General features: G+C 41.9%; 2 protein-coding genes across 26 annotated transcripts in view; both read right to left on the bottom strand.

Moving 5' to 3' along the window:
* Nucleotides 1-24,657, bottom strand: part of LOC132870726 (protein NLRC5-like) — a 930,547-nt gene that overhangs the window by 428,696 nt on the left and 477,194 nt on the right. The gene's annotated exons all lie outside the window — the stretch shown is intronic.
* On the bottom strand, nucleotides 1,794-8,354 carry LOC132870731 (protein Hook homolog 2-like). The gene is made up of 2 exons (XM_060904553.1): nucleotides 7,943-8,354; nucleotides 1,794-2,693 (listed from the first exon to the last, which is right to left on the bottom strand). Exons 1-2 carry the CDS (start codon nucleotides 8,114-8,116, stop codon nucleotides 2,475-2,477), a joined length of 393 nt encoding a protein of 130 aa, XP_060760536.1. The 5' UTR covers nucleotides 8,117-8,354; the 3' UTR covers nucleotides 1,794-2,474.

The following is a 24,657-nucleotide window of genomic DNA, read 5'->3' as shown; positions in this document are numbered from 1 at the left end:
ACCAAAATTGATACACATCATCTACAGACATGGCTGACAAAAGTTACTAAATACGTTTCACGTAGGATAAACCGTTCAGAAGTTATACGTCAATCAATTTTCGATGCAAAATTTTACATGCTTAAAAATTCATAACAAATCTTCTGATTGCTCAAAACTGCTCATACTTCACACGCAAATCACTCATTGGGCTTCTGACATGTTACCCAATTTCTGTGATATTTCGCCACTGGGGGCGCTATTTTGGGGCAAAAATTCCAATCTTTCCTCAAATTTGGTCAAACTTCACGGCCACCCTCTTACTACCTCCCATGTCATGTATACCACATTTTGGAAATTTTCGTCCATGGGGGACGCTGTTTTTGGCCGACGCAATTGCTCCAAAACGGGTTTTTGGTAAATAATTCCATAATGCTTTTCCTTCACACCACTACCTTGTGATAGTACGTTGCTGTTGTAGACACTTATTTTTCCAACTCATAATCGCTCATGTACAGCATAGCGCCACCTACTGACATGGGAAAAACCAAAAAATGTATTCTTCAAAAATCTATATCTCATCTTCTATTTACTCAATTGTCATCAAACTTCATACGCAAACTCTTCATAGCTCACCTGACATCTACGCCAAATTTTGTGCACTTTCGCCCCTGGGGGTGCTGGTTATGGCAAAAATGATATTGCAGCTTCTGATTTGTCAAACTTGCCAAGCATACTCTTTACAAGACCCTTATTGGGGCGCTTGCCATGGTCGACAACGCACGAAATTTGGCTCCTTTTTCTTAGACTGTGACCGCTACTGAGAACCAGAAGCCCAGATCCAGGCGGGCCTCAGGGCCTCTATAGCGCCCCCTAACGTGTTGTGATTTTTGCCTCTCGCATTAAGGTGTCTGCTTGGCGTATAGTTTCTAGTTATTATTATTATTATTAGGGCCCGAGCACCGTACAGTGCGAGACCCTATTGTCTTTGAAGGTTTATTATTATTATTATTAGGGCCCGAGCACCGTACAGTGCGAGACCCTATTGTTGCCATGTGTCCAATTCTGTGCTTTGTCGCCATTGTGGGAGTAATGTCTCTTGCCGAAGAAGCTGTGGAAGGTCTTTCGCGGGGACGCATGCCCCCGCCCCCCTTGGCCGCTGGCGCGAGGGCCCGTCAAGGCCGCTTGCGGCTTTAATTCTTCTTCTTCCGGGTTTACGGTGTTTACAGATCCCAGCGTGCTCGCGGGGCGTGTGTGGGCATGTGAGGACACTCCTCCTCACCAATCAGTGCACAGGGGAGTGTCTGCTCACGCCCCCAGCCTCACTCGGCTCGCTTCAGCCCCACTCCAAAACGGTGCGAGTTTTAGGGGCTAAGCAGGGCTGAAGCGAGCCGAGTCGTGCTGTTTTTTGGTAGTCGAAACGCGAGCCGTGTCGGGCTGAAGTGAGCTGAAAAAGGGTAGTGGAAAAGGGCCATTTGATTCGGCTCTTTGAGATGAATTTTAAATTGAAAAAGTAAACAGTGAAATTGAAATGTTTACTCGTTCAGGGAGACTCTTGGCGTTTTATTGTTCTGAAGTTACACTGCAAGTCCTGTCCACTTTAATTACCAAGAAATAGAATAAAAAGTGACAGCACAGTGGTGTAGTGGTGAGCACTGTCAACTCACAATAAGAAGGTTCTGGGTTAGAGCCCAGTGGCTCTTTTAGATAAATTTTCAATTTACTGTCATTAATAATAATAAACAATAATAATTTCACATAAAAGCTGTTTGTGAAAAAGAAAAAAAGAAGGCAGTTGAGACAGATTTCACATTTTATCATTATCATCACATTTTTTTGCACAGCTGCAATATGGCCTACCTGTTTATGGACAGGTGTATCTGATATAATGACTAAATAGTGTAGTATATTTTTCCCCCCTTCAAGCATAAAAATTCTAGAGAATTTAGACAAATCAACATTATCTACAATCTGCGTTATTGTAAAGATGTTTTGTGGCAATGTGATACTGTTAGGAGCTACAAATAAAATACCAATTAAAGATAGCAAAGAAAATACAGAAAACACACCACTCATCCTTTCCAAACAGTAACAGCAACCTGTTAAGTGTTTTAAATACAGATAGAAACTGAAATGTAATTGGAAGTCATATATCGAACCGTACAGTCTCAGAAATCCTCTATCCCAGCAATTAGTGACAGGAAGTAACCGATTACCCATAATCCTCAAACGCTCAGTGTGACATATCTCAGGTGTAGCTCACGTCCAGATGCTGGATTCTCCTGTCTTTCTCTGAGAGCTGGTTCTTCAGAGCCTGAACCTCAGGAGCGACAAAGTTGGGCTTCTGCTGAGGGTCCAGAGTCTTTATCACCCGTCCACCCACCCACCCTTATTTTACCAAAGCCGTTTCTATAGTAACGATAGTGTGTTAGAACAAGCACTGTGATTTGCAGCTGCATCACTGTCAGAGCTGCTGTTATATAACCTTCAACTCATCAGAGAAAATACATTTCTGTGAACGTTTGCTCCTCGTGATTGCTTTGGACTGCAAGGTGGACAGCTGTCTGGTCTCCCAGGGTACTTTGCTTCTTCTCGCAGCTGACTGTGCAGCCCAGCACCAACTGCACCAGCCGACCCAGTTCTGTCGCATCCCCCATCTCCCCAATGAGAGAAACATCTGGAACATGTTCATCCACTACCTGCTGTCCCAGCACCTGGGGAGGGAATAAACACGTTTTAGAGAAGCGTTTCTCTCATCTCTGTTGGATTTGTGTGTTGTGGCCAGGACGAGTCGCCTGTTATATTGATGAGGCTTGACAACAGACTTCATTTATAAACGTAACTTTACTGTTTGTCTACTCAACTCACAGCCATAACACAGAGTAGCATTCAGAACCCGCTTCTTGTTTTTCCGTAACACGTCACACACCTACGGGTACCTTTAAGGCTCACAAGCCTATTACATTACATCCCCTTTTTTATGCATTTTTAAGTTAACATGCATGAGAGTCTGTTCACTTTGTTGACCTAACCTGTGAAAATATATGTCTTAAACACTTTACCAACATAAAATGTACCCAAAAATTTCACACACTGAAAATGTTGCAAACTACTGTGAAAATAGCTTTCATATAGACAACCATGTACTTCAACATCTCTGAAACCATAACAAGGATAACAATACACATTCATTAACTTGTGCCTTTACTTAATCTACTCTCTGTATCTAACAGGTAGTCTCACTTGTCTACCGGATCTGGTTCGACATGAGTGTTTCAGATTGTTCATTCAGTGCCTCTTTTTTGTCTGCAACAACAGTGTGCTCAGCTGAACCTGTGTGTTTTGCATGTCCATCATTTGTGTCACAGGGTTTCATCCCTGAATCTGTGTTCAGGTTGAGGTCCTGTGCATCTGTGACATGAAAGGTTTACATCAGTTTTTCACAGATACTTTGTTTCTTCTGTACAGTCTCCCATCAGGTGTACAAACCACAAAAGATCACGGTTGGTCATGTTTGTGCAAGACTACTGCTGGCTGCCAGGTCCCTCCTTTTTGCACCCTGACATTTTCTCCGGCCTGCAGGTCAGACAGTGTCTTGGTTTGTCTGTCAAAAATATAGTTTTTGTTTCTCCTGCTTTTCTTTCAGCTGACTGTGTACTCGGACAGAACCCTCTGGAGTAAGGAGTGAGGCTGAAATTGGCAGTTTCCCTTTTAGCCACCATCCCATTAGTAGCAGGGCTGGTGATAATCCTACTCCTTCCAGCGGTGTGTTGTGATACCCCAGTAGTGAAATGTAGGGGTCACCATTAACTTCTGATTTCTTTCAGCAGATTTTTAATCGACCTGTCCTTTCTGCTTGACCGTTTGACTGAGCATGACCAGGACTGGACGTGTTGTGCTTGAATTCCCAATTTTCTGCAAAGTCTTTGAACTCAGCACTGGCATACTGAGGACCATTATCAGAGATGACATCATCAGGAATGCCATGCCTTGCAAACATTGATTTTAGTGCAACTATGACACTACTACTGGTGCTGTCTCTCAACTTTACTATTTCAGGGAACTTGGAGAAATGATCAATACAAAAGCAGAAACTCAGATCCTCTGAAGTGAAAGAGATCAGTCCCTACTTTCTCCCACGGTCTGTCTGGTACAGAGTGCAAGAGTTGCGGCTCTCTTGGGTTGCTGTTGCGGTTCTCATTACAAGTGGGACACTCACTACGTTTACATGCACATAGAGAGAATCGAATTTCTGCCGTTGCTCGACTGAAATCGAAGTTCAAAATGCCATGTATACACCTTAATTCGGCTGAAATTGAACCGAACTTGATTTCTCGGAATCGAGCTACACGACCTAGTTTATGCGATTTCTGCCGAGCTACTTTGTGCATGTATACCCTATCGAGCTAGTAGTCGAGCTACTTCCGGAAGTGACGAGACCACAAGCGGGAAACACAACAGCCTCGGTTGGCATGACAACAGTAGTAGCGAGCAGCAGAAGAGGTCAGGAGGAACAAACAAAGAAGAGAAAATGTGGATGTAGAGCTCTCTGAAGTGTGGGTGGAGCACAGAGGACGGCAGGACAAAGCTTCTGGTACTAATAGGCTTTTTATTGTCAGACTTTTCAGTTTAACAGCCTACTTTTATTCTTGAGAGAAGCGTGCGCGCGCACACACACGTGCACGTGCTGTGTTCTAGTCCCGGGATGAGCTCTCCCCTCTGCCTCCTTAAATAGGGCGCGGTTACTGGGAAGACACACAAACACAGGTTAATTACCGTCAGGTGTACCGTCGTTCTGCCACTCACCTTCCCTGGCTCCGCCCTCCTGTCACAGACCGGCACTTGACCATGCCCCCACTGCCACAGGCAAGCAGAAACGTGCACTTCTGGAGCAATGAGGAGAAAGAGTTCATGCTCATTCAGCTTAAGGAGTTGAATATATTAAAATTCATGGACGGGAGAAAAACGCGCAATGGAGAACACGGAACTGATAACTTTGTTTACACTCTTGAATAGCTCTTCTTCATGACGACAACCGGAAGTGTACCAACACGATGGGGCGTGTAGCGCCACCTGTGGCTCGGGTGTACAATGTACCTCACACAATAGCCCGATTTCATTGTGTGCATGTAGGATTGGATTTCTCTGGCACCCTGCTGGGACCTTCAGCTCGATTACCGACAGCAGCTCGATTTGGATGTGCATGTAAACGTAGTCACTGTGACACCATCTCTTCAATGTGTGTAGACATGTGTGGCCAATACAAAACATATCTGGCTCTTTCTTTGCACTTAACAATTCCTAAGTGTGATTCATGGATTTCGTTAAGCATATCTTGTCTCAGCTGATGTGGAACAATGAGCTTTGCTGCTTTGAACATCAGCCCAGATGTGTGTGAGTTCATCTCTAAATGTCCAGTAGGGCTGAATTTCTTTTGGTACTGCACTTTTTTCATTCGGCCAACCTCTTAATGTAATGTCTTTCAGTAACTGCATTTCGGGGTCATCCGCTGTTGCTGCTCTGAACTTGTGCAGTTTTTCCTCTGACACAGGTAGATGATGTGTGATCATGTTCACCTCTAATTCTTTTTCCAGCAGCTCTTCATTCTTCTCATTGAGGAATGCTCGACTCAATGCATCTGCAATGTGCAGTTCCTTGCCTGGTCGATAGGTGACTTTAAGGCTGTATCTTTGCAGCCTAAGCAGCATTCTCTGAAGTCTCATGGGAGCTTGGTGCAAGGGTTTTTTGAAAATACTCTCCAGCGGCTTGTGGTCACTCTCAACCGGAATGTTTTTTCCATACACATACCGATGGAATGTCTCACATCCATAGACAATGGCGAGTAGTTCTTTTTCAATTTGCGCATACCTGCGCTGACAATCAGTGAGAGCCCTCGACCCATAAACTACCGGTTGTCCATCCTGCAATATGACTGCACCGATGCCTTCTGAGCTGGCATCTACTGACAAGGTCCATGGTTTGTTAACATCATAAAACTTCAGGGTTGGAGCGTTGGTGACCAGCTGTTTAAGATGCTCAAAACTCCTCTTTTGTGTTTCTTCCTAGTGCCACTCCGTGTCACCTTCAAGCAGCTTTCTTAAAAGGTGCACTGATGTCCGACAGGTTTGGAATGAACTTTGCGAGGTATTGACTCATCCCCATGAACCTCAGCAGTTCCTGCTTATTCTGTGGGTCTGGGAGCTGTGTCACTGCTCTCACTTTTTCCTCATCTGGTCTCAGTCCACTGGCGCCGAGTGTGTGTCCGATGCATTTAATTTATTTTGTCCTGATAAAGCACTTGTTTTTGTTCAGTTTCAGGTTATTCTCTTTTGCTCTCTCCAGCAACAACTTCAATCTGTGGTCATGCAATGCCACAGAGTCTCCCCAGACAAGCAAGTCATCAATGATGTTCACAACTCCATCTAGCCTGTCAATCATCTGCGCACTAGCCCTCTGAAACACCTCTGGCACTGATGAGATCCCAAACGGTAAATGTAGGAATCTGTATCTTCCAATGGGGGTATTAAATGTGCAGAGCTTCGAGCTTTTATCATCAAGTTTTATCTGCCAAAAGCCCTGATTGGCGTCTAGTACTGAGAAGTACTTAGCGTTTGGCATACGGGAAACAACCTCCTCTACTGTGAGTAATGGGTAATGCTCCCATTTAATTGCTTGGTTTAAGTCTTTTGGGTCCATGCAGATACGAATTTTCTTGGGTGTGACCACTGTTACCATACTGTTAATCCACTCTGTTGGCTCCATCTGCCTGGTTATTACTCCCAATTTCTCCATGTGCTGTAGTTCCTCAATTACTCTGTCTCTGAGTGCTACAGGAATCCTTCTGGGAGCATGCACAACAGATGTAACAGTGTGGTCAATCTGTATATGATGCTGACCAGGTAAGCAATCTAGTCCGGTGAAAAGATCCTCATAGTCTTTAAGGATGTCATTTTCCTTTCCAACCTCATGCATCCTCTTCACTAAGCCTAGTTTCACACGTGGCTCCTCCCAGTATAGCCGGAACATCGTCGTGTGTGATTTCAAATTCAACATTGTGCTTTTGGCCTTTGTATTGACATGTTAATGCTCTTTTGCCCAGTGGTGCTATCTTCTGGCCAAAGAAGGCAACAAGCTTACTATTACTAACACTGAGTTTTCCTCTGACATCCAGCGCATTTAAGGTTTTAACTGACATTACATTGCAGTCTGCACCTGTGTCCAGTTTAAAAGTCACAACTTTGTTTTTCAGTCTTTCAGTCCATTTTTCTTCCTCAGTTTCTGTTTGTGCCGACTCCATCACTCTTTTGTGTTTCTCATGCTCCTTTCTGACTGTGCCAATAAACATGTCATTTTCTTCCTCACTTTGCTCTGTTGCATGCACATTCTTTCTCTGTTGGTGCTGCCGACTCCGTGATCCGCACATCTTAGCGAAGTGATTTTTCTTGTTGCATGTTTTACATGTTTGGCCAATAGCCGGACATTTTTTAGTTCCATGCTTGAAACCACATCTGCTGCAACTTGACTCATTTTGTTCTGTGTTAGCTTTCGCTTTATCTTTTTGTCTGACAGTCCGTACTCTGTTAATTTCTACTTCTTCTGTCAGTGCTTTGACTTGGCTGGTTGTTATTTCACTTGCATGACAGATATCAATGGCTTTTTCTAGGGTCAGATCTGCTTCCCTTAACAGTCTCCCTCTCACTTGGTCGTCAATAATACCACAAACAATTCTGTCACGTACCAGGGAGTCGTGCAACAGTCCAAATTCACAGTCCTTGGCCTTATTTTTTAAATCCGTTACATACGAATCAATGGACTGACTGCTTCTGGGCTCGTGTGAAGAACATGTGCCATATGTAAGGTAAGTTTTTTCCTTGGCTCACAATAGTCCTGAAACAACTTCAGCATGTCTATTTTGTCTGTCTGTGTCTTTCTCGCTGTCCGCGAAGACAAACGTATTACATACTTTAATCGTCTCCTCTCCCGCAACGTGAAGAAACGTTGCACACTGCACCTTCTCGGATTTCTCCGCGATGCCACTGGCAGTACAGAAGAGCTCAAAACGCTGACTCCAGTTCCCCCAATTTTCGGCAAGATTGCCTTGCAAACACAAACTCGTTGGTGGTTGAAACTGCGCCATACCGTCACTCTTCTTCCGCCTTTACTTCTGACACCACGTTATATTGATGAGGCTTGACAACCGACTTCATTTATAAACGTAACTTTACTGTTCGTCTACTCAACTCACAGCCATAAACACAGAGTAGCATTCAGAACCCACTTCTTGTTTTCCCGTAACACGTCACACACCTACGGGAACCTCTAAGGCTCACAAGCCTATTACATTACATCGCCATATTTACTTTTTGATGATTTGACTGGTCTAACAAAGGTGTTTTTATGGGGATTATAAAACGGCAATAAAAGTCAAATATATTAAGGCTCTGTTTTCACACAGCCTTGTGCATGACGTGTTTAACTGATGTGTGTGATTGAAGTGATTATCACACATACACGTTGCTCATTTGTTTGGGAATAGTCTGCTTATTTTCAGTAAAGGAATGAGCTGACAGATCCCAGTGATTAAAACCATAACTGGAAACGAATCTTGTCTTTATGATGCCGCCACTGAGCTGCCAGAATTGATTTGACTTGACACAGAGGCTCCAAACAAGCTCAATGAAAAAGAGGGAGATCTCCCTCCACTCACCCCAGAAAATAGAGAGAATTTTAAGTACTTACCTTCTCTTTCTGTCACATCAGTCCTGTGTAATGGATTTAGAATTCTTACTGACTTCAATATTGGGTTTCCAAAGGGAAACTTCTTTAAAAACTTTTCCACAGCAGCAACATATGCAGCTCTTACACTCCTGTAAGAGAAAAAATTTCACCATTTAAGAGAAAAGCACATACTATTATAAGCACAAAAAAGTTCAATATTCCAAGCTAAAACTTACCTATAGAAACAAGTAATAATCGCAGGATCACACTCCTCACTGATGGATTCTAAGTATCTGGAAGCTTGTATGCCAATGGTGAGATCCAGGGACGTCACTAGGTTTGAGAGACAGGGGTAGCTTAGCACCCAGAGGAGAAAAGGTATTGTGCGCGCGCAGCGCGCGCCGAACATTTTTCAGAGCACCTACTAAGGCTGTCAATCAATTCATTATTTCAAGAGCATCACACCTTGGGGACACACTTCCCACCATTTCTATTCTATTTTAAAATTGCTTTCATCATTTAATTGCTTGCTGAAGCAACTTCACCAGCTAAACTACAAAAATGTGAAAAAAACAATGGTAGGTGTCATGCATTCCTGCGCAAACTGAAGAGGGCAAGTGCTTCACAAATCATCACGTAAACATTCTACAGAAGACTCAATATAGCCTAGGTAAAGTTAAGCAAATGCAAACCACTGACATCAAATTACAATCTCACCGTGTGTGTCTGCAAATGAAAGCATAGAATTCTGACTCTCTGCAAACCCAACTCAATGGAAGCCCGCACCGCGCCTGCTGCAGAATGCCCGCGTAGTTTTTTAAGTCCTACTAGCCTACCACTCGACGTGACGCTTGACACAGAGCCAATGAGGAGGAATCATAACGATATTAATAATATTGCATTAAACAAAAAATAAGCAAGCAGAAACTGTTGTTCGGATTAACTTGCGTTCTTGATGGCTCATGTTCAGTGCTTTACTGCCTTTGTTTTTTTTGGGAAAAAAAATAAAAATATAAATAATTTAAAAAAGGGCAAAAAATATAGGGTGGCTTTGTCATAAGATAGGGTGGCTGGAGCTACCCTAAAATGGGTCTGGCAACGTCTATAGTGAGATCATCAGATTTCTGCTGTTCTTCACACTTATAATCTACTTTTGATATGTCATCAATATTCACAGCATCCACTTTCATGAAGTTCAGAACGTAAGCCTTCAAAAGACCCTCTGTTCCTTTCTCTAGCTCAAGTACACGACAGTCATGAGACTAAAAAGAGAGAAATTAATGATACCATTTTTATTCTAAGTTGAAGTGTAAAGAAGTATGGAGGGAATTAAATATTATGTGATGATAATCTTTTACCCATAAAGGCAAAGATACTTACCTGAAAGAGAATACTGAACTTATTCAACTTTGTGAGAGCATACTGGAGAAAGTAATACATGAGCTTCATCTCTTCACTTACATAGGCATCAGCACATCGTTTGACATGACCAGGCTTTTCCTTGTCATCACTGCTGTTAAAGTAAGCTTGTAATGCTGGCCACTGGGAAAGGGTTCTAGCAACACATCTTTCCATCGACAGCCATCTTTGACACATGTTTAAGAACCTCCTCCATGTCGACTCCTGTGAATATTTGGAACTCTTTATATTCCTCCCTTCTTCTGGAACTGGAAAAAAGGCAGCCTTTTAAATAACTGATAATGGAGAGCAAAATTGAAAGACTTAAGCCTCTGTGATATTCTACATTTTTACAAGAATTTGTATCACTTACCTTCCATGAAAATAATAGTAGGTCTGCAGTTGACTTGCTGAACTTTAGGGCTGCGGTTGTCGTGAACGGTTTTGCGCTCGGGTTTCCGTCGGTGGGGGTTTATAGCATCAACAAAGCTGACTTTATGTTAGGACTGTTAATGTTATAGTCATGTTGTCTGTTGTTGCCCAAATGAGGATGGGTTCTCTTTGGAGTCTGGTTCCTCTCGAGGTTTCTTCCTCATGTCGTCTGAGGGAGTTTTTCCTTGCCACCGTCGCCACAGGCTTGCTCATTGGGGATAGATTAGGTGTAAAATTAGCTCATGTTTTAATTCGTTCAAATTTTGTAAAGCTGCTTTGCGACAATGTTTATTGTTAAAAGCGCTATACAAATAAACTTGACTAGCAGGTATCAATGAGCAGACCTTCTACTGGTAGGTGGAGTGACTTTATGAGACTGTTGGCACAGAGGTTTGCAATATGGGAAAAACCGCCGAGGTCAAATACTTGGGAGCCTGTTGCTTGTCTTACATGGGAGAGTACAGAATTGTTCTTGCCCACCATGACACTTGCATTGTCAGATGAAAATCCTTTGACGCTTGACTAGGGTATATTGTGATGTCTGTAAAATATACAGTAAATGTCCTTAGCACAGAAAAAAGTAGTAGTAGTGGTAGGTCGGCCTATCATTAGATTGACAGAATTTAAGGACTGGAATAAAAATCTATCCTCTTACCTGTTAATAATTATTATATTATGGGAAAAACATTTACTGTAGTGCGTCTTGTAGAGTTGTGAACAAGTTTGGAGCATTCGGTATATTGCACACTGGAATGCCTAGAAATCTGTTTTCAACTCTGAAGGTCCTTGTCAAGCAGTCGGCCCATGATGGCACAAGCTTTGTCATCTGACCTTTTGTTGGACTCCTCCATCATGGTGATCGGGCCCTCTTGAGCAGTTTCCACCATGTTTTCCATATAGTGAGGAGCAGGAGCCTTATTGATTGTAGCTGCGGTTTTCAAGGGTTTTTTGGAGTAAACTCAACTAAGAAATCAAGAAATGTATTTCAGGGTTTTTCCAAGTATGCCCAACAAGACGACAGAACTTGTTCAATCAATTAAATTAAAATATCTTTTTACTTGTTTTTCCAAGTATGCCCAACAAGAGGATAAAACTTGTTTAATCAATTAAATCAAAATATCTTCTTACTTGAAAAATCATTTTTACTAGCTATTTTTGTGACTTAAAAACTAAAGTTATGTTAAATGATTGTCACAACTTAGATTAAAAAGTAGGGGGGAAAAGTCAAATAGACAATTCATGTGCACAACCATTTCCTTTATTTTAAACACATACTAACAGTATGCAAAAAACATGCACTGGGGGTTTCAAACCAGGTAAAGTGGAAAGGCAACTGGGACATTCTTCCAAATGACTTCTTACTAAATTTGATCAAAACAGTTTCAACACATTTCACTGAATACGCTTAAAAAAATACGCTTAAAAAACACCCATCACAGAGAGAGAGAGACTTTCTGTAGAACCTCAAAAGTGTATCTCAGGTTTTTGATTTGATCAAAATAGTCTCAAAACACACATTTTAGCACACACAGGACTTGTAAACATAAGCAGTTACTGTATACACAGTGGTGTGACCTGTAGTATTTAGTAAATAAACCTTAAGCCCTTAAACAATTAACAAGTAAAAATCTGTGTAAAACAATCAATTAACTATTCAACAAACTTTTCCGCCTCTTGCCCTCACCTGACTTGCAGCTCCGAGAGAGAGAGAGAGAAATGGACTTGCCACATTAGCGCAGACATTTCTGCATTTTACTTCGGAGTGATTGAGCTCGTGCAGAGCAGCAGTGTGCTCCCATGTCAAGGAAAACTTTCTGTAAAACCTCAAAAGTGTATCTCAGGTTTTTGGGGTATTCCATGTTGATGCAATACAGCAGGCCAAACAAGTATGCGACTGCTGAAGGAAGGTCCTTTATGCCCTGAACAATGACACTCTTCCAAAATCACGCCAATGTTGATGACCGTAGGTAGGGACGTAACAGATGCTACATCATCCTCGAAGACTGTCAGTATGGCAATTTTTACACCTTTGGTGTAATCCTCCTCTTCATCTGTGTCCTGAGAGTGTGCAAAGACAGAAGACATTACTGAATGTGTGAATGAAATTCACTGCTCCAATAAATAAAGGGAACACCAAAACCAATGCAATGCAACTCCAAGTCAATCATACTTCTGTGATACCAGCCAGTCCAGTTAGTAACGAAGCAATGCTCATTATGAATCCATTTTGTGCAAATTTAACAAGCAATGGGTAGAAAGTAGAGGTAATAACCAAAATACACCCCACACAGACCATTTCTCTTTTTTCATCCTTTCTGGCTGATTTTTTTGGCCACATGTGCATTTTGACAGTTTCACACCCTTGTAGGTACCACATGACAATCTCCTTCACCCACTGAATTTACTTAGGTAGTGCTCCTCATCCAAGATGACACATTAATGTGTGCTGTGGCAAGGAGGTTTGCTGTGTCCCCCAGCACAGTGTCCAGAGCGTGGAGATGCCAGGAGACATGCCAGTACACCAGGGGACGTGGAGGAGGCCATAGGACGGTTTACAACCCAGCAGTGGAATTGCTTTCTCCTTCCTTGTACCAGGTGGCATGGAAAGAGCACTGCCAGAGCCCTGCAAAATGAGCTTTGCAGGCCACTAATGTGCATGTTGATGCTCAAACGGTCAGAATCAGACTTCATGAGGAGGGTACGAGGGCCTGGTATCTACACGTGAGGCCTATGCTCACAGAGCGGCACCGTATGGAGCGATTTGCATAAATGAGAGAACATAAAAATCTACATATTCTTGCATTGGCACCCTGTGCTCTTCACAAATGTTGCAGGCAGCATACCATTCTCCATGGCATCTCCTGACGTTGTCATGTCTGTCACATGTGTTCAGTGTGAACTGCTCTCATCTGTGAAGAGCACAGGGCACCAATGGTTAATGTGCCAATCTTGATGTTCTATGGTATACGCAAATCAATCCCTACGGTGCCACTCTGTAAGCATAGGAACCACGTGTGGACACCAGACCCTCATACCCTCCTCATGAAGTCTGTTTCTGACCATTTGAGCATCAACATGCACATCAGTGGCCTGCAAAGCTCTTTTTGCAGGGCTCTGGCAGTGGTTTTTCTGTACCACCTTGCACAAAGAAGGCGATAGCGATCCTGCTGCTGGGTTGTAAACCGTCCTATGGCCTCCATGTCCCCTGATGTACTGGCATGTCTCCTGGCATCTCCTCCAAACTCTGGACACTGCGCTGGGGGACAAAGCAAACCTTCTTGCCACAGTGCACATTGCCCAACATCATCACATGTTGAGAGTATCAGAGAATAAATTGATTCTTACCAGACATGTCTTGAAAAGATTTGATGCATCCTCCTTGAGGTAAATGGGCAATCCTTCCAAGGCCACTCTCCTCCTATGTTCTGCTATCGCCATCACCTGGGCACACAGAGATACAGAATTTATTTAGTGGCATGTCAGTGAATATTGTTATTCATTTAGGCCATGTCAGTAAACTGTGTTTAGTAGTAAGCAACTGGACTTCTGTTTGGAGCTTTAAAGTTGTTTCATTCATCCAAAAGCAGGGTCTCTGCACATTTCTGACCAGCAAAAATAATACTTTTTAAGACCATTTTAAGACCACTGAGTATAAAAAAATAAGACCACTACCGCGGAACAAATACGTACAGTTAAAAAAAAAAAAAAAAAAAAAAAAAGCACACTCTAGGTTAAGTTCAAAGCATTTTTTTTTTATAAAAAATGTGCATCTTCAGTTTACAAAACAGAACATTAGCTGCCTTCTCGATATTTTAATAGTAGGGTACTGCTGTAAACAAACAGTGAGGAAACAAATTGATCTTCAGTTAACAAAACAGAACATTAACTGCTTTCTCAATATTTTAATAGTAGGGTACTGCCATGAACAAACAGTGAGGAAGCAAGGAAGTTTGACTACTGATCGAACTGCCTCTGGGGACTGTTGTTGCCCGACTAGCAGCATAGCGCATATGCTTTTCCCCTTTCGAGTGAGCGTCAAGGGCTTTACAGCCCATTGTTGTTAACTTGATGTCTTTCCGACATACCTTACATCTCGCTTCATATTCTGAAGTTGCTGTTGTTAGCCAACTTTTGTATTTTGGCTCCTCAAGCCACTTGTTACTAAACTTACACTTCCCCATCTCCGTTCATGTTCAAGTTCAACCACTTCTTCCTCGTCTGCTCTACTCTCAATGGTTCTACTACCAGTGTTGGGCACGTTACTTTCAAAAAGTAATTAGTTATAGTTACTAGTTACTTTTCCCAAAAAGTAACTGAGTTAGTAACGGAGTTACTTTGTCATAAAAGTAACTAATTACCAGAGAAAGTAATTATTCCGTTACATTTTGTTCCCCCTCAAAAAAAAAAATCAAATTCAATTAGTGTAATCATAATAAAAGTGAATGTTAAATGTGTTTAATGACTGAAATGGACACTTAACAGAACCAATTAGTAACGTTATCTACACTATATTAATAGTTTTGTGGGACAATGTGAGATAAGACATCTATCAAATGTAATATATTTCTGTAGTTATTAAAATTGTTACTAATTACTGGCCACTGACGAGGACAAACGCTTTGTTCCTCGACATAATGTGCATTGCACGTAAACACTCTTGCCTTTTATTTCAAGTAATGAAAAGTCCTGGCTGTATTTCCAGTGTGAAAGCGCAGTGCTGGGCTGACCGCTCGCCATCGCTGGCTCTTCCGATTGAAAGAGCGCGCAGTAGTGCAGTAGGCGTGGCCTACCTACGTATGTTGTCCAAATCTACTCTGATTGGCTTACTGTGCCGTTGTCTCGTGTCTCCCCGCCCCACACGAAAGCAGAGTAAAGAAAGGCTGAACGAGCGGCGTGCTAGATGAGAACAGCTTTAATAAAGTAACGCATAGTATTTTATTGTAAGTAACGGGAACGGCGTTATAACGATGTAAAAAGTAATTAGTTAGATTACTCGTTACTAAAAAAAGTAACGCCGTTAGTAACGCCGTTTATTTCTAACGCCGTTATTCCCATCACTGTCTACTACATGGATAAAAGAACACACTGCCCCCAGTGGCGTGGTTCCTGCGCTATTAGAACTAGTGCTAGACACACAACGGCTCTTGTGCTACTTGTTCAGCATCTTGATAACAAACGACGCTGGTTGAATAAATAACGTTAGCGCGGAAAAAAAAATCCAGACATATGGGTTTTTTTCATTTACTGTAGGCTACCCGGATGAAATTTAAGACCTCCCATGTGAAATTTAATACCATAGCTCAAAAAATAGCGAAATATAATGCTTTTTAAGACCTTAAAAAACACATATTAAAAATAAGACTTTTTAAGACTTTTTAAGGATCCGCGGAGACCCTGAAAAGGGTTCTTCAGTACTGGACATGTTACAAGTTCATCACTCTTCAAATGTCTTCCGAGATGGCTAAAAAAATGCACTTAAACTGCAGACATCTTTGAAAGCACAATGCTCACAACTGAAATTTGATGGGGTGTGAATTGTATGGGTTTTTTATGGTAGCGTGAAAGATGAGATTTTAGAGTACTTGATGAGCGGAAGGTGCACACACAGTCAGGATAGAGGCAAGGCCAATTCTTACCTTGATGACCCCCTGCGTGTCTCAGGTGATAATGTTTCAGCAGGGTCTGGACATCCGGGTGGATGAATTTACACACACTGCATTGCATCACGAAAAAACATGGGGAAACTAGTTAGTTTAATTAAGGCGGTTAAAACCCAACAATGAAGAATAAAAACATCTGACTATCAACAGAATCTGGAGCAAAACCATTCAAACAATTCAAATATAATACTTTTATAATTTACAGTACAGTTTTGGCGTTTTAAGTGTTTGGCAGTCGGAAAGCATTAGCAGGAAACACTGCCATCTTAAACATCACACATTGCACCTAGCCTCATTTCATGAATGTTAAAATAGCCTGCTTTTTGTTGATGAGGCTTATGTGAAGTAGGAAATGGATCGTAAGCTTGTACTTCTGTTATATTGGTATGGTGACCGAACCAAAATTGTTGTAATTATTATAATTAAAGTAACACTATTATTGTGCAAGCACACTCACTAAACTGCGAACCACGGGATGCACAAGCTTTCAATGGCGCCACATTTGCCTAAAATGCCCAGACATTAATAATGCCGCTTTTCCACTACAAACGCGGCTGAGCCGTGCCGTGCTGAGTCGAGCTGAGCAGGGCTGTTGGAGTTGCATTTCGACTACAACCGCGCTGAACCGTGCTGGCTGGAAGTGGGTGGACACATTGGGTGGAGTTAGCGAAAGTGGGTGGACGTCACGTGATGTCGTTAAGCAGCGCAAACAGTGACATCAGTGACAGTGGCGGAACAAGTCAGAGCCGGGCCGGGGGCGGGGCAAATGACCGGGCCCTTTATTAAAGCTTATCATAACATCATTTTAGGCTACAAAATGTCCGCAACTGCGGTGTTTACCAATTTCAACACTACCAGGTGCAACTATGTTATTTAGTACATCAAGTCCTTCAAACGAACATGTAACTCAGAAACAAAAAACATTAGGATACTGTACATGGCTCATAATAAAACATCAATAGCCTATACTGCGCACATTATTTGAAGGGCATACGAATGAGCGCTCAGAGGTTGCAACGGTGACAGGAAGAGTCAGAAATAAAAGGAGGGCGGTGCAAACCTCACTGAATGCACTGTGTTTACCAATTTCAACACTACGGGGTGCAACTATGTTATTTTGTACATTAAGTCCTTCAAACGAACATGTAACTCAAACAAAAAAACATTCGGCGACATACTGTACATGGCTCATAATAAAACATCAATAGCCTACTGCGCGCATTATTTGAAGGGCATATGACGAGCCTTGCGCTCCGCGAACTTGTCCACGATGCTCTGTATGTCACTGATTCAGTGATCTTTTAAGCAGTAGTCTCACGACCCGAATAGTAAACAATAAACATGGAGGACATGGAGTCGTTAGTGTTGCTGGTCTTGGTGCTGTGGCTTGTTGTCACCGACAACGCCAACAGATACTGGCAAGAGCGTATAGATGAGGCGAGGCGCATAAGGCTTCAGAAATTCTCATAATTCGTAATTATTATTCTTCCGGGTTTACGGTGTTTACAGATCCCAGCGCGCTCGCGGGGCGTGTGTGGGCATGTGAGGACACGCCTCCTCACCAATCAGTGCACAGGGGAGTGTCTGCTCACGCCCCCAGCCTCACTCGGCACGGCTTGGCTCGCTTCAGCCCCACTCCAAAACGGTGCGAGTTTTAGGGGCTAAGCAGGGCTGAAGCGAGCTGAGTCGTGCTGGTTTTTGGTAGTCGAAACGCGAGCCGTGTCGGGCTGAAGTGAGCTGAAAAAGGGTAGTGGAAAAGGGCCATATGGTCCTGACTAACGTCGGTGAAATAAACAAGTAGTCGGTCTCCATTGTGATAGAACAAACAAGCATTTATGTGCCACCTTTTCCTGCTCTAACAGTAGAACCTAGACATAATACGAGTCCCGTTCGTTTATGCTTTTCTAATTTAGACTGAGGCCAACGTTAATCAAGCTAACGTCGAGGGGGGGGGGGGGGGAGACCTTCCACGCTAACGACAAGTGCAACCCACGTTTTCAATTAGCCACCTAGAGCCTTCAACAGACCCTTTTGCAGCAGGCAATATAACAGTTGTTTGAATCAACATGAATAAAGTGAAATTACAACTGAACATAGATGCCCTCCTACACATCAATAGTCAATATATCAATAAGCCTCATCAACAAAAAGCAGGCTTTTAACATTCATAAACTGAAGTAAAACTAGCCGGTCATTTCAGAACGGACTGTACAAGGATATAGGCTAGATAAGTTTTGTACTTCACATAAAACAGGTGCAATGTTGATTAGTTTATCGATTATTTTTGAGTGGTAAAAGATTAACCTTCGTTCCTGATGATGACGTGAGGGATGAGCTTCTGAATTTGATCCACTTCCAAAAGCGTGCGTGGAGTGCTGTCTCTAGTGCCCCTCGAGCTGCTTCGGACATTATCAGCCCCTGTGGCTCGGGGAAACCCCGTTGCGTGCCCCGTTTTTTCCAGACAAGTTGAGCTCACTTAGTTATAGAAGTCTCCAGATGAATACATTCAGAACTTGATATGACTTCTTATTGCGAGTTAATAGTGTTTTCTTGTCATCTTAGTTCTGTTTACTCATATCAACGTGTGGGCAGAAAAAAATGAAGTTCTATTTTTTACAGTGTGAGGAAAAGTCTTCTTTTAGCTCTTCAGTCTTTCAAGAGCAGACTCAGGGGCGCCGCTGGGGGGGGAGTTAGGACGATTCTAAGGGCCTGGCACTGACAGGGGGGCCTGTGAGGAATATTAATATTATTTTAATAGTATTGCCTTGTGTAAGTTTTTGAAATAAAATATTTAATTTCATCTGTTAAAATATGCAAATTATACATGGTTATGATTTGCTATAACATTTTCCTTGAATTATTTGTGATACTGTCATTTCACCCCTCCACCCTTTTTACTAATGGTACAGTCTGATTCTGGGCGCGGGACAGTGAAACGTGTAGCTCCGTGTATGCACGGCGCCGCTATTAGCGCAACTCACATCAGCTGGCAGTTTTTCTGCGTGCGCAACGCAGGGCCCCGTTAACCCTTGCTGAGGCCCTGGGCAGACACACCCCCGAGGCCCCACCCCCGCCTGTTGTCAACTGCGCTCAGCCAATTCACCCCCTCAGACGTGCCTGTCTAACTAGACACAGAAACTTAAATAATGACAGTGGCACAATTAGAAACACTATTGAACGATAAAACTTTATATCCATCAACACCTATTTAATCGAGAAAAAGCAATGGTGAAATAGGCAATTGCATGGTGAAAAAATCCATCAGACATCACGGTTAACAAGTCTGGTTAACTAAAGTTTAGCCTCAAGAAGCCTTTGAATGAGTGAGTCAATGAACAACATGTCAAGAACATAACCTAGGCCTACAACAGTTTCTTTAGTATTCAGAACAAGAACATTCATTTGATATATAACCATTCGTTTTCATTTTGGAATCCAGGCAACTTTTAACTTGTGAAAACAAAGAGCGATAACAAACAAGGAAAAATATCTTGCTTCTCAGAAATAAATCTCAAAATGTTAGGCTATGTGAAACATTTCATCCTTTCACACACGTAATGTCCCAAACAGCAGTGGCACACAGCTTTGCACATTCAGTTTGACAGCCATGGGTCAACTTACAAGGGCACTTTCCTACTTTTCTGGAAAGCGAAGTCATTAATTAAATCATTGAACTCAAGCTGGCGTAGCGTGTGAAGACATGGTGGACAGTGATCATATTGACAATGACGGGTGATTTATGCGACGGGACAAGGTGGGCTTCCTTACGGATGGCGAAATGCATCAAAAATGTTATCAATATGATCAAAACTCCTGAAAATATTGTTTCATATTTTCCGATCTCGCTACCCCCGAGGCCCCCTAGTGGCCGAGGCCCTGGGCAGCTGCCCATGAAGCCCATTAGGATAACGCGTCCTTGGCGCAACGTACATTCTAGAAGTTGCTAAGCAGGAGCAGGTGTGATGGTGGTGAGAGAAATTATGAAGTCCGGATATCAAAAACGGAAGGAGAAGCAGCAGAAAGCTGAAAGGGAGAAAAAGGGTCGACAATTGGTGACTCAGTTTTTCCCAAAGAAAGCTAGCCTATTATTCACTGACACTCGATACCATTACAGCATACTAGCTAATGATCGACTAGCAGATTTCATTTTAACCAAGTTGGAATATCAAGACAACACTTTTCAATAAGTAGTGCAGTGTCATTTTATTTAAATACTTCACGTTTATTGCCAAGGAAGATCAGATTAATGTAATGTAGAAGGTCTGCACAGAACTAGCTAAGCTTGTGCAATAAACTAGCCTACTGGGCTAATACGAGAGATAAAATATTAGGCTAGCCTACATGATACTGGTGCTAATAACTGGTTTCAAAACTAATGAGGTGCACTCAACATCCACAGATTCAGCCTCAGGAATAGGACCCCAGCCCTCAACCCAAATCCCAGTTGAAGGAGGTGAGCAATACAATCCATGAATAAAGGATTTAGGGTTAAAAACTATTTTAATTGCTAGGCTACAGTAAGCAGCATTAGACTATTAAGACTTACATTAAAATGAAAATACATTTCTTTTATGAGCAACTATTCTAAGGTAACTTAGTATGGAGTTCATTCAATCAAAATGTTCATGTGTTGAGAGAACTTGCATGCAAGAGAGAAAGAAGAGTTGACAGAGAGAAAGAAACACTAGCAATACGATCATGAAGCCTAGCCTGTATCATGACTGATACTTGCAGATAGAAATAAAGTTGATAACACTGTGTGTGAAAAAAAAAATCACCTTTTTTCATAGGTATCTTTATTGTATAACTAAGTCTAGATGTTTTGCCATTGTTCATGTGTGGATTTGTTGATCTCATCTCTCATCTCATTATCTCTAGCCGCTTTATCCTTCTACAGGGTCGCAGGCAAGCTGGAGCCTATCCCAGCTGACTATGGGCGAAAGGCGGGGTACACCCTGGACAAGTCGCCAGGTCATCACAGGGCTGACACATAGACACAGACAATCATTCACACTCACATTCACACCTACGGTCAATTTAGAGTCACCAGTTAACCTAACCTGCATGTCTTTGGACTGTGGGGGAAACCGGAGCACCCGGAGGAAACCCACGCGGACACGGGGAGAACATGCAAACTCCACACAGAAAGGCCCTCGCCGGCCCCGGGGCTCGAACCCAGGACCTTCTTGCTGTGAGGCGACAGCGCTAACCACTACACCACCGTGCTGCCCGGATTTGTTGATATTAAAGTTAAATACTTAACAATATTTTGCACATTAACTGTGGTCATAGATATCATTGCTATTGTTCATGTGTGGGTTTATTGATACTTTTGCTAAGTATTTAACTTGAATATTTGAACATTTGCTGTGTTTTCTAATAAATGTGTGATGCCTAAAAGAAACCAAAAACACTTGGTGGATTTCTTGCAGTGCATTATGTAATTGTATCAAAAAACTAGTGTAGTTATTCATCAAGGCATACATTTGATCACATACGTCAATAAATGGAGGAAACAAAGGAATACATTTTGTAATCCCGATTATTGATGATGTTTGCTGGAGGGCTCTGGAGTATCCATAATGTGCATACAGAATGTTATAAATCCAGACTGATACAGTGATGCATGCAATTTCTCTCAACACAAACATTTGGATTGAATGAACTCCATAGGTTACTGAGTGGCCTAATAATAGTTGCTCATAAAAGAAAATGTATATATCTTCCATATATATCATGGAATTTTCATTTTAAGGCAACAGTCTATTCAGTCTAATTCTGACAGTTCTGCATTTAAAATGTTCATATACCAAATGATTGTATCACCTAAACTTGCTAAGTAGCTGATCACATGCATAGTAAAGTAGAAGTGCCAGCCAAAAACAGACTTCAAATTCAGTTGCTTGTGCTTGAAAATTTTACCGGGGAGCCCTAAATTGTAATCTTTCATAGGGCCCAAGATTTCTAGCGGCGCCCCTGAGCAGACTAGTAATGTTTTATATCTCTATCATGAGTTTTTATATGAATTTATTAAAAAAACCCTTTCTGCTCAAACAGTTTTAGAGAAATTAACCATTAAATGTTTTAATGATGTTTTAAAGACCCAGCACCCCATTAACACCCAAATGACTCCAAACATGTCTGATTCATTTGTGCACAAAATAAACATGTGCTTCACTAAAAAGGTTCCTGAGTGACATCACAAGTCAAGAAAATAACCTTGAATAACTTAAGAAATAATGAAGCAGATGTTTCAGCTCTGTACAAATGAATCAGACATGTTTGGAGTCATATGAGTGTTTATAATACATACAGCCAAATTCCTCAATTCTGATTGGTCAATTTCCTTAACACGGCTGTATTTCTGAAATGCTATTGGCTAGTTCGTTGCTTGGTTACGGTTACAAAAATTAGCAAATTTTGTCAACAAAATGGTTGACTCAGCAATGCCGCGCTTCGCTATATTTGACGAAGAAATGATAAACCACTTGAAAGCTGCAAGCGAAAATGAAAATACCAAAAAAAGTACGAATTTTTGGCTTTCTGTGTTTAAGAAATGGGCCGCAGAAAGACAAATAAACGACTCTCGAGTGGCATATGAATGCTAGGTGCTATCGCAGTTTTATGCAGAAGTGAGGAAAGAAAATGGGGAAAACTACGAACCAGACTCTCTTAAAGTAATGCAGGCAGCATTGGATCGGCATCTGAGACAAGAGAAATATCCACCATGTCATGATGAAAGACGCTTTAGAAACTGATTCAAACGTGCAAGATAGTCTTGCGCCCTGATTGGTTCAGAAAACATGAATGGCTTCCGAAGTATGAATTTGGCCCTATATATTATGAACAAGTAATCGTATGGTTCCTCGTAAAATTAAGGATCAATTTCACTCGTGATTTCAAAGTTTTGAAATTGCCCTTGTCACTTCGTGACTCGGGCAATTTTCAAAAATTCGAAATCACTCGTGAAATTAATCCTTAATTTTACTCGGCCCCATACGATTACCTAATGGGGTGCTGGTCATTAAAACATCTAACAGTGGAATTTTTCAAAAACTGAACATGAATTTTTATTTTCCATGAGCAAACGATGCACAAACAAATAGAAATCATTTTATTTACGTTCTCAACATATGGGGCGCCAACTTCAGGGAGGTTCTGCAACTAACTGTTTTTATTTTCTCTCTCTACTCTGTATAAGTCAAACTGAAAATAAAATGTCAATAATATCTGAAGTAAGGTATATTAATTGCTGTTTGTGTACAACCCCGATTCCAAAAAAGTTGGGACAAAGTACAAATTGTAAATAAAAACGGACTGCAATGATGTGGAAGTTTCAAAATTCCATATTTTATTCAGAATAGAACATAGATGACATATCAAATGTTTAAATTGAGAAAATGTATCATTTAAAGAGAAAAATTAGGTGATTTTAAATTTCATGACAACACATCTGAAAAAAAGTTGGGACAAGGCCATGTTTACCACTGTGAGACATCCCCTTTTCTCTTTACAACAGTCTGTAAACGTCTGGGGACTGAGGAGACAAGTTGCTCAAGTTTAGGGATAGGAATGTTAACCCATTCTTGTCTAATGTAGGATTCTAGTTGCTCGACTGTCTTGGGTCTTTTTTGTCGTATCTTCCGTTTTATGATGTGCCAAATGTTTTCTATGGGTGAAAGATCTGGACTGCAGGCTGGCCAGTTCAGTACCCGGACCCTTCTTCTACGCAGCCATGATGCTGTAATTGATGCAGTATGTGGTTTGGCATTGTCATGTTGGAAAACGCAAGGTCTTCCCTGAAAGAGACGTCGTCTGGATGGGAGCATATGTTGCCCTAGAACCTGGATATACCTTTCAGCATTGATGGTGTCTTTCCAGATGTGTAAGCTGCCCATGCCACACGCACTAATGCGACCCCATACCATCAGAGATGCAGGCTTCTGAACTGAGCGCTGATCACAACTTGGGTTGTCCTTCTCCTCTTTAGTCCGAATGACACAGCGTCCCTGATTTCCATAAAGAACTTCAAATTTTGATTCGTCTGACCACAGAACAGTTTTCCACTTTGCCACAGTCCATTTTAAATGAGCCTTGGCCCAGAGAAGACGTCTGCGCTTCTGGATCGTGTTTAGATACGGCTGCTTCTTTGAACTATAGAGTTTTAGCTGCCAATGGCGGATGGCACGGTGAATTGTGTTCACAGATAATGTTCTCTGGAAATATTCTGTGAAATATTTTGTGATTTCCAATACAGAAGCATGCCTGTATGTGATGCAGTGCCATCTAAGGGCCCGAAGATCACGGGCACCCAGTATGGTTTTCCAGCCTTGACCCTTATGCAGAGAGATTCTTCCAGATTCTCTGAATCTTTTGATGATATTATGCACTGTAGATGATGAAATGTTCAAACTCTTTGCAATTTTACACTGTCGAACTCCTTTCTGATATTGCTCCACTATTTGTCGGT

This window comes from Neoarius graeffei, chromosome 22, assembly GCF_027579695.1.
Source record: "Neoarius graeffei isolate fNeoGra1 chromosome 22, fNeoGra1.pri, whole genome shotgun sequence".
In the NCBI taxonomy this organism is placed as follows: Eukaryota; Metazoa; Chordata; class Actinopteri; order Siluriformes; family Ariidae; genus Neoarius; species Neoarius graeffei.
Note: the sequence above shows the minus strand (reverse complement) of the source record. Positions and strands in the feature narration are given on the sequence as shown.